Genomic DNA, 10,201 nt, shown 5'->3' on the forward strand with positions numbered 1-10,201 from the left:
GAAGGTTTTCCCCTCCTTTATGGGTCATTAGATATCAATCCAAGAAGGAAAAGTGTTCAGATTCAATAAATCAGGCTGTAAAAAAAACTCAAAATGAGTGACAAACCCTGTGGAGTATCACAACTTCCTCCTGATAGAAAGCCATGCAACATAGGACTCATTTTAATAACTTGGTGACCCAAATGTCAACTTAAAACTGATAGAAAACACTGTTTGTTGCTGTTAGTTTTCATCATCAACCTCAAGGACAAGAGCGCCCTCTAGTGACGGATCAAGCCATGTACAGGAAATACACTGGCCATAATTTGCAAAGCTATAATTCACATCAGTTCAAACAAAATTGTTTATTTCAAAAACATCTATTTCACATAACAAACCCCGAAATCCAGTATTGTAACTTTACCAATTCTTCCACAACATCAGTGCGTGTGTAATGGAAATATAAATATATTACAGTATGCACTGTAAAATAACAAAAACAGAGGGACTGATGTGTCAAGTTTAAACAAAATATAAAAATACTGTTTAAATGGAGCGAAAAAAACAAGCTGCTGGAAGACCATCACGGCCCAGCTACAAAAATCACACCTCTCTACTTCTAGAAAACCAGTTCTTTAAAGTTCATCATGCTGGTAGATGAATTCCCTGGCGGATATAAAACCGTCTTTATCCTCATCCTCATTGTTGAAGATGTCTTCGACCATCACTTCATGATGCGTGTCGTTAGGTGAGTAGCCATGTTTCTGAAACTCCTGCTTTAAGTACACTCTTACCTTCACAGTGAACAGAAAAAAAATCACATTCACTTACAGTACAGTGCAGAAGAAGGTAGTTAAAGAAGAAATAAAAAAATTCACACCTCCTGTTTGGAGAGCTTCCAGTCATCATTTAGATCCATTTCCCTGAAAGAGTCATGTGACCTGGGACCATTTCGGATCTCCATGAGCTCAATGTCAAAAATAAGGGTACTGCTTGGAGGAATCTTGCCTGTAAAGAAACACACCATCTAAAAATGTGCTTTCAAAAATTGAATGCAATTTCTACACCTATGAGATCTCATCCTACCTTTTCCTTCCTTGCCATATGCCAGTGATGGAGGGACGGTCAGCTTCCTGCGCTCTCCTGTGCACATGTTCTGCAGACCCTTATCCCAACCTTTCAGTACCTCTCGGAGCCCAAGTGTGAACCACACAGGATTTCTATCTCCATGTTTGTGACTGCCAAGAAAAAAAAACAACACATCACACACCATCACAGATAGCCTATCATAAATGCGTGCAAATGCAGTGGTTAGGTGGTTGGTACCTTTAGAGTAAGCAGCAGATGTTAGGCCTGAATGGCAAACATGGTTAGTTAATAGTTCTTATACAGAAGGAGTCTGGCATGCAGTGTGTATTACCTGGAAAAAAACATGGTGCCATTACTCTCCAGGAATCCCTCGTAATGAACAAGAAGCATGTCTCCATATTTTGTCTTACGGGAACACATGAAGGGTTTGTGTATTACCTCTATTTTCACCTCGGGTTCAGGAAGTTTTCTCGCACTGATAAACACAAACAAAGAGGCAAATAACGAACAAAAATACAAAAATAACATTTTGACTGACAATAGACACTAACTCATACTCATACTAAAAAATAACTAATGTCAAAATGTCCATACAATACGGAGCCTAAAATAAATACATGTCAGGAATGCCATACGTGGCAACCCAACTTCTAAAACGAATGCACCCACTGTTCAGCTGTTTGCCCTCCTCTCGTTACAATTGGATAAATACATATAAAGCCCCGCCCATTTATCGTTCTACTCTCTTTTTATTGGTGCTTTTCAGCGCCAATCAGTACAACGTAAGAACAACTTACTTAAATCCCTCTGATGTAAGTGGGAGGACCGTCCATAGTTTCTAGCCTAATCAGTTAGACCCGCATTCACGGAAAAGTTTACGCACTTTTATTTGCGTAGTTGAAATAGAAAGTCTCGGACGTTACTCCGCAAATCACACTTCGGGCCCCGATGGAGTCGCTGCTATCAGCTGTACATCCCACCTTGTTGTGAAAACCAAGTAATGAACGGGACAAACACATAACTAAACAATGGAGGGAATGCTGTATAAATGGACCAATTACATAAGCGGTGAGTTAATGGCGCAGTTAGTAATGGTTTGGGTTATAGTAGTCGTTTTAAGCCAGCTAGCTAGCATGACAGCGAGTTTGTGAAAACGTCAACACGGGTAAGCTAATGTTAGCTACTCTAAGCTTTAAACTGTCTGAGATATGTCAATTTAACACCCAGTTTTGACTTCGCTAGGTCGGCCTTTACGCGTTAGATATTAACCATATTTCTAAATTATTAATCGGTAGCGCTAGCTATCCCAGTAACTTTCCACCTTATGCCTCTCAGTATAATCTGACTAAACTGATTAGTAGATGCTAACACTATGCAAATAAGTACGGTTTTAAGCTTCATAACTGTACATTGTGTTCAGATTATTAAAGCAATGTCCAATAGCAAACATTAAATATTATTAAGCTGAATTTTCCATTCATTTTCAGGCTGGCAGCCTCGTTGGTTTGTGCTCGATGGAGGAACTTTGTCGTACTACGATTCTCAAGAAGATGCCTGGAAAGGCTGCAAGGGCAGCATTAAAATTTCAGTTTGTGAAATCCAAGGTCGGTGACTTAAGCCCTGTTTAATGTTACAAGTCTCTTTTAGGTTTTAGTACTGACAAGCATTCGCTGTGTTTTTAGTTCATTCCTCTGACTCCACGCGAGTTGACCTGACCATACCAGGAGAACAGTACTTTTACCTCAGAGCCATCAATGCAGCAGAGAGACAGAAATGGCTGGTGGCACTGGGGACAGCCAAAGCTTGCCTTACAGACAACCGAACCAAGAGAGAAAAGGGTATTTGGAAATCTTACGTAGTACAACTTTGCGCTCAAACAACTAGTCTGTGCTTAATAGAGCATTTTCATTTTGTGTGCATTATGATTGCAGAGCTTCAAGAAAACACAGAGGCACTAAAAACGAAGATGTCAGAACTCAGGTTGTACTGTGACCTTCTTCTCCAGCAAGTAAACAAGATCAAGGAGAATGATGAGCTGGGAGAAACGGTAGAGGTACGTTTGGGTTGGATGAGTTGATGAAATAAGATCAGATGCTGTTGGTGTGAAACTGCAGTCTAGAGTGGAGTGTCCCATTTGCAATTAGTGAAACATCATATTGCTGTGTGCTAAGCAGCACAAGTTATTACAGCTGATGTATGTGTTTGTGTGCACTTTTCAGACGGGCATAGACACTGGAAACATGGTGAAGTCTACATGCACTACTTTCCTTAAGACTCTAGAGGAATGCATGCAGATTGCAAACCGTACATTCATTACCGATATGGCAACACAGAGTCCACCAGGAACTCCGCCAGTAGCAGCCACCAAACCCCAGAAGGTAGGTTAACCTCCACTATAGTTTGGGTAATTAGTGCAATAGCAATAGAGTATAACCAGTTTACAATCACTGCATATGAAAGTATGTGTACAGTAATCACTTTGGTTTCTTTCGACAGATTAAACCTGTCAATCATTTAAATCAACACATCGGAGAAAAGTAGGTTATTTATTTCTGTTGTTATTCTGTAATGAACTGTCACAAGCACTGAACAAAGGGAGGCATTAAACGATACCGTTGTATGTTACTGTCACTTGATTCTTAATGTTAAATGTGGCTTGAAGAATTTCAATCCCAAGTATAGAACTAACACACCTTCCTGGAATGTATTCCAGGTGGAGGGATTTAGCTGAAACCTCAGGAGAATCAATTGCACATGAGGACCAGAGCCTTGACTCTGGAGCAGAGGGACCAGATGAACTAGATCGACCAGAACAGCATCCTTCCTCGTCAGGTAAGTCAGGTTCTCCAGCCACTCATCATTCTGTAAAGACCTTAGAGTACATAAAGAGCCTGGTTGTTGTTTGGGCATCATCTGAACTGAAGTGGATAGATTATTGCCTTTCAGTGAGCAGAAGTGATGAATGTCCAGTTATACTATTGCATTTCCAATAGCAATGCTGAAGAGGTTTCACAAAGGAAGCCACTGCTGGTAACCGATAATTTGAAGTCTTTTCTAATTTTATTGTTTAGAGATCTGGTGGTTCTAGTGTTTTCCTGACATGCCATGTTGTTTGTGTTTTTAACATCTGAATACTTAAATGTGTTGTAGGTCTTTCATGGGAATTTATAAACTGGTTAACCAAATTTAAAATAACACGGTTCATAAGAAAATGAAAAAACTTGTGGTCCATGGACAGAAATCTAAATAAATTGTACTTGCACTTTAGGGGAGGTTTCTATACAGGCAAAGTGAAGGGAATCTAACCTAGTTATACAGTAACCTAGTTACTGGGCCTAGATATGTCTGTGATGTCTGGACATATAAATCAGATCGCTGATTAACAGTGCAAACATGTTGTTCTAAAGATCTGATCTGAGGAACAAATAGGATTTGCCAGTTTAAACAATACCTTGATACAATAGTGCCAGCTAACATTTAAAAAAATGCAATTTAAGAATTAAAGCACCTCTATAGATCAATCGCACCTTTTAGAGATCTATCATGCTGCCAATTTGGCAGTACCTCTTGTCCTCACCTTATGAGGTGCAGATTTCGCAAACAGCAACACACCTTACCACACCTAGTACTTATACTGGGTTTCAATCTCAAACCTTTCCACATATCTGTGCAGCGGTGCTTAAGCTCTAAACAAAATGGTGCTACTGTTGCTTATTGAGGGAGTTGGGCTAGTTTTATGCATAGGGCAGTGATAGTGTGATAATGGTTTATCATTCTGTCTGTAATTTGCAGTGCAATTTTCTTTAGCTATATTGGAGTATCAATATGTGCCTGTGTCATCACAGACCTTAATGTGCCAGTGGTGAATGAGTCTATGATAATAATGAGTCTATAATAGTTGCGCAGGTCACAAAATGCTAAATCTATTCTGGACTTTTGACCATGATAAATAACTTCTATGCTAATTCTATGCTAACTAACTGTAATCTATGTTCTTTTTCTTTGTCTATTGTTTGCCTGCTGTATCATGCAGATATTAAAGCAGCCAGCGAGGAGCAAGCAGATCATACTTCACACACTACTCAGAATGCTGTTGAGGCTGAACAGTCTCATCAACCAGCAGAGGAGGATGAGGAGCACGAAGCCAAGCACAAAGTGGACCAAAGTCAAGACCATGACAATAACAACAGTGAAGTGAGTTCTGTTCAGCTTCAGCACCAGCAGGAAACTGTTTCAGATGAAGAAGGGACTGGAGAGGAAGACAAGATGCCCAGAGATTCTACAGAGTCAGAGGACACGGAGCAGGTGGAAACTTTCTTCAGCACAATGAGCCACAGGTATGACAATGCTAATCTGGAAGCTCACATCTCTTAGAGCACATTAGTTACTGTCTGTTCTTACTGTAATGATGGTCTGGTCTGTGATATTTCAGTAATAGGTCAAACAAGTTGAAGCTATGTGTTGTATTTTTGTCATTAAGACACTGCACAGTGACATAGATTGTTAAAATTAATCAAGTTTATATCTGTGTGGCACAGAGTAAATAATAATAAGTTTAAATTTTTAACTTGATCCATTTCAAGATGTCATGATCAAGTGTTTTATATTAGTGTGTTCTCTCTTGATCACATGATACAGAGAGGCCCTCATCTGATATTTGGGTTTGTAAAGTTTTTTTTTTTAACACTTCTCTCTGTATTTCAAACATATTATACTTTCTTTGAAGCATTGAGTGTTATTGAACAATTGACTATTGTGTGAATGGTCATTCCTGTAATGTTCAGATATGATAGAGGAAATTATTGTCCCATACAACCAGTATTTAACTACAGGATGAGAACTTACATTTTGTGCATTTTGGAGTTGGTCTTTAAATGTGATGGGACAGTTTTAGAGTAAACAAAATAAGATGTTGACAAACTAGCAGAATAGTCTAAGGCATTGTCGAGTCGAGGGTTGCATGACATTTTGTGTGAATCATTTCTCTGGCTTGGTTTTGACATTTGTATCCTTCTTCATTTTCTGTTTGACTTTGTCAAATAAAAATAGCAATGTTCTCTCCTCTAATATATTCTCCTGTTTGAATCTGTTCTACTTTTTTTTTAGATTTAGTGATATAAGACTGGATGACGACAATGGTATCCCTACACAAGAGTTTTTGGATTCATGCTATGCAATAGTGCCTGTATTAGGTAGGCTGGTTACTTTCAGTCTCTCCTCATCTCAATCTGCCATCTTATTCCAATTTCTCATGACGCCCTGTTGCATCTCTGATAATGAAACTTTCTTCTACTATTTCTCATCTGTGCATGCCCTGTCACACTGCCTATAAATAATAAGGTGGCAATTTTCTGCCTTAGTTTTTGTTTCTTTCATGCCTTCATTATTTCCATCTGCTCTTGTATGTACGTCACTGTCTTTAATGTTTCTGTTATCTTAACCTCTCATGTGACAAGGTTAATCATACAGATAATCCCTTTTATATCCTTGATTCTTTTTTGTTGCTACTGTACTACTACTATATAAAGTGTATTAAACAAAAAGTCATCACCTCACAGAGAAATATAGAGCAATGAAGACCTGAGTTGTGTGCCCATCGCCCTTTATCTGATTGGACTCAATGTGTAGGAAGAGATTATAGGTCTAGCACACTTAAGCATGCACAGTAACATTTATTTACATACATATTATGGTTTTGTGCAGATTTTATGTGCTAATTGTAAAGAACAACATTTTGTAAAAATGCCCTATAGCCCTAAAGGTCCAGTGTGTAGAATTTATGGGCATTCATTAGGGGAAAAAAAATCACCTATGACTATGAGATGCTTTGTTTTTGTTGGCACAGAATGACCCATAGCAGAATGTGTCATCATCAAGACATGATCCGTTATAGTTTAATCTATGAAGCCCCAAACAGACAGAATGGATCTAGATATAGTTTTTATTATTTTTACATCCCCGCTAGAAGTCACTAAATCCTACATACTGATCCTTTAAAATATTTGCGTGCATCTATGCATGGATCTCTATATAGTGCATACAGAGTCCTCTTTTATTATTACTTCATATAAAATCAGAATAGGGCAAGACTGAAAACTTGTATTTCAGAATCAACACAGAAATGATTGATTCTCTTTTCTCAGACAAACTCGGGTCTACAGTGTTTGCACCAGTTAAAATGGATTTTGTTGGAAATATCAAGGTAAGTTCACATGTTCTCAGCCAGTGAATATGAAGTTAGTGTTTTAGAATTGTTCTAAATGCTGTAAACATTCTACTATAGCATAGGTCAAAAGAGATGCATTTGCTTGCCCCTCATGGTTTATCTTTTATTCAAGCTATTACCGGTATTCTGTTTATAAGAATACATACTGTAAAGTTTCTTAAATATATTCCATATTTCATTCATCAACATTAGTTGATAAGGTTGGCGTTACTACATCCTTCTGTTTCTCATTGTTGTAGAAAATTCACCAGAAGCTGATGTCAAACCCTGAGAGCTTCCCGACTCTACAGTCCATTGTGCTCCACGAGGCAGAGACCAATGTTGCCCGGGTACGCAACTCAGCAACCGAGGCTCTGCTGTGGCTCCGACGAGGTTTGAAATTTCTTAAGGAATTTCTGTCAGAGGTCAACGCCGGACAGCAGGACATCCAGGGAGCGCTAAGTAAGTCTAATGGCAGCATTCACTTCAGATTTAGTACACACAGGAGGATGTGATGCATGGTTACTCTTTCACCCAGATAATGCCTATGGAAAGACTCTTCGTCAGTACCATGGATGGGTTGTGCGAGGTGTTTTTGCTGTAGGTATTTTCTCCCACATCAGTACTCACTCCTTCTGATTCTGATATTTGTTCTGGAAGTTTGACAGTTGCCTGACTTTTTATCCCTTAGTTGGCACTGAGAGCTGCCCCATCTTATCAAAGTTTTACTGCAGCCCTGGTGTCGAAAGAAGGTGATGAGTTGAAGAGCGGCTTCACAAGTGGCATGCACAGGGACCTGGGAGTGTACCTGCCTGCCATGGAGAAGCAGCTTGCCATCCTGGATGTACTGTATGAAGAATACAACCTGGAGTCCGATGAGGTGGTGTGAAACTTGAACAAGGGACGGTCTTGAGTTTAAGGAAGGACAGAGCCTGTCCGAAGGAGTAGAGTAGTGGCTAAACTGCTGAGAGCAAGCCACTGAGTGCGGCAAGCGCATCTTGTGTTGAAAACATTGTGAGCACATCTCGTGTCAGTGTGAGGTGTTTTCAGTGGTTTTAACTCTACAACAGTAGAGTTTTGAAGAGCGTGTTAACGCTTGGATTCAGCAGTCCACAAGGGGCAAAGCAAGCAGTAACATTTGAAGACAGTATAGTGAAGAAATGTAAATTCGAGGTCTTGTTTAAAAGACCATTGACAATGTAGGAGTTTCAAACCCTGTTATGCAGACTCTAACCATCATTATTCATGGTGGCATTTCGTTCTTTGTGGTGTTGTGGCTTTTTATGTACTCTAAATATTTAATGGTACATAACCGCAAGGTTTAATTTCCTAGTAACTTCTCTGGAAGACATTTTTTGATTCACTTTGAGCTGATCAGAATGCGAACAAATCTTAGTAAACTTTTAATGTATTGTTTTTTTTTTTGCACTGGCCATTAGAGTTTAGTGGAAATAGTGATAATTATTAATTTATATTATTTCCCCTTTAATCTGAATCCTGCAGTTTGACAATGCGTTGTTATGTTTAACGTCATCTCGTCTTTGAGCTGTAGCTCGCGCGTGTTTCTACGGGACCAAGAATGAATTGTGAATGGCTTGAGCGTCTGCTGCCAACAGTAACACAACACAGGAATGAAGTACTGACAATTACCCTGTATGTGGACATCTTCTGCACAAAACATAGTATGCATTTTCAAAATGTGTATTTATTACATCTTAAGTTATGAAGATCACATTAACATGTGGATCATTTCAGTCTGACCTTGTTGTATTGACATCTGTATCCTTAGAGCATGTTTATTAATTGCATGTTTTATAACACACGATAGGCGCCAGTGGGAAATGAATACAGGATTTTTAACCAAGTGGATGAGTAATACTAAAGGTGATAGATTGTTAACATGCATTACTTTTGTTACTTTCTGATCAAATCAGCTTTTTTTTTGTTTTTCACTCCATGACTTCATGTCATCAATGATCTGTTCCACCGAGGGTTGAGTGCTTTGATCCGATGTACTGAATATTTTATGATGTCGCTTATTTAAAAAAAGTGGCTAGACTTATAGTCCAGTTTTTAGCCATATAGTTACTGAGCCATTGGAATAAAACAGGAACATCCTCAGAGGGCTTTTAACTAACCGCATAGTATTTTAAATTAATTCTGTTCTTCTCTTTTTAGCTTTTCAGGAGTGCACACAGTTTAAAATTCTTGTACAAGTCATTATAAGTAGGTTTACATCACTGATGTGCAATAGGCTGACAGCCAGTTACAATCCTGAAAACATGCTATTTTAAATGTTTTTTTTTCTATGGATGTATATAAGATGCTATTTGTTTTTTACATAATAAATGTAATTAAATTATCTTGTGTTTTCTGTCCATTTTCTTTCTTTCTTCCTTTGTTTCTGTCTTTTAGATGAATAAGCAATGTAGGTATTTGAGTTTAACTAACAACCTTTGCATAGCTTCCTGTGGTCAATGAGTATCACTTTGCATGTGCAGCAGTAAGCCCTGCACCCTGCATTCCACTAGTTCCTCCCTATAGGTCAGGGATTTTCAGTTGGCATGGACCAAGTGTTGGACACCTGCCTACTTCCTGTCCCCCTGTGCATTGCCCCTTGTGCCACAGCTGTAATTCTACACCACCCAGAGCGGACAACAGTTCAAAAATGGATCAGGATTCCTAAAATGTAAGAAGCCTCCGAGGCTTTGGGACTCTTCTGTTATCACAGTCAGTAGAATCAGCTTGGCTTACAAGTCTCCAGTGACATTTAGTGCTGTACTGGGACATCTGTGGGCCAAATCTGATTGGCCTGGTCAGGGGAATGCACATGATGGGATAAATAAACCAAGGTAAGCTTTTACTTGGGCATCTCGGCAGGCAAATTGTGCTGATGTGATTTAGCAAAGGAATACAGCATGCTAATAC

The 10,201-nt window shown here is 39.0% G+C and overlaps 2 protein-coding genes across 2 annotated transcripts; one reads left to right on the forward strand and one right to left on the reverse strand.

Moving 5' to 3' along the window:
• Nucleotides 1–325: 325 nt before the first annotated feature.
• fkbp14 (FKBP prolyl isomerase 14) lies at nucleotides 326–1,731 on the reverse strand. Its single transcript, XM_028426085.1, has 4 exons — nucleotides 1,400–1,731; nucleotides 1,066–1,217; nucleotides 860–987; nucleotides 326–773 (listed from the first exon to the last, which is right to left on the reverse strand). Exons 1-4 carry the CDS (start codon nucleotides 1,594–1,596, stop codon nucleotides 615–617), a joined length of 636 nt encoding a protein of 211 aa, XP_028281886.1. The 5' UTR covers nucleotides 1,597–1,731; the 3' UTR covers nucleotides 326–614.
• Nucleotides 1,732–1,924: 193 nt separating this feature from the next.
• plekha8 (pleckstrin homology domain containing, family A (phosphoinositide binding specific) member 8) lies at nucleotides 1,925–9,314 on the forward strand. The gene is made up of 13 exons (XM_028426194.1): nucleotides 1,925–2,136; nucleotides 2,556–2,672; nucleotides 2,751–2,906; nucleotides 3,000–3,121; nucleotides 3,288–3,446; nucleotides 3,565–3,605; nucleotides 3,782–3,900; nucleotides 5,102–5,405; nucleotides 6,175–6,260; nucleotides 7,212–7,270; nucleotides 7,534–7,735; nucleotides 7,812–7,873; nucleotides 7,965–9,314. Exons 1-13 carry the CDS (start codon nucleotides 2,097–2,099, stop codon nucleotides 8,160–8,162), a joined length of 1,665 nt encoding a protein of 554 aa, XP_028281995.1. The 5' UTR covers nucleotides 1,925–2,096; the 3' UTR covers nucleotides 8,163–9,314.
• The last annotated feature ends 887 nt before the right edge of the window (nucleotides 9,315–10,201 follow it).

This window comes from Parambassis ranga, chromosome 16 (assembly GCF_900634625.1).
Source record: "Parambassis ranga chromosome 16, fParRan2.1, whole genome shotgun sequence".
In the NCBI taxonomy this organism is placed as follows: Eukaryota; Metazoa; Chordata; class Actinopteri; family Ambassidae; genus Parambassis; species Parambassis ranga.

Bases quoted from the DNA above. Each gene is read 5' to 3' on its own strand.
- fkbp14 (XM_028426085.1), bottom strand. From the start codon at position 1,596: ATGTTATTTTTGTATTTTTGTTCGTTATTTGCCTCTTTGTTTGTGTTT. The intron at 1,218-1,399 runs GTAATACACACT...TTTTCTTGGCAG, and splicing joins GGCACCATGTTTTTTTCCAG to TCACAAACATGGAGATAGAA. The intron at 774-859 runs GTGTGAATTTTT...TTCACTGTGAAG, and splicing joins GGAAGCTCTCCAAACAGGAG to GTAAGAGTGTACTTAAAGCA.
- plekha8 (XM_028426194.1), top strand. From the start codon at position 2,097: ATGGAGGGAATGCTGTATAAATGGACCAATTACATAAGCG. The intron at 3,122-3,287 runs GTACGTTTGGGT...TGCACTTTTCAG, and splicing joins AGCTGGGAGAAACGGTAGAG to ACGGGCATAGACACTGGAAA. The intron at 3,901-5,101 runs GTAAGTCAGGTT...TGTATCATGCAG, and splicing joins ACAGCATCCTTCCTCGTCAG to ATATTAAAGCAGCCAGCGAG.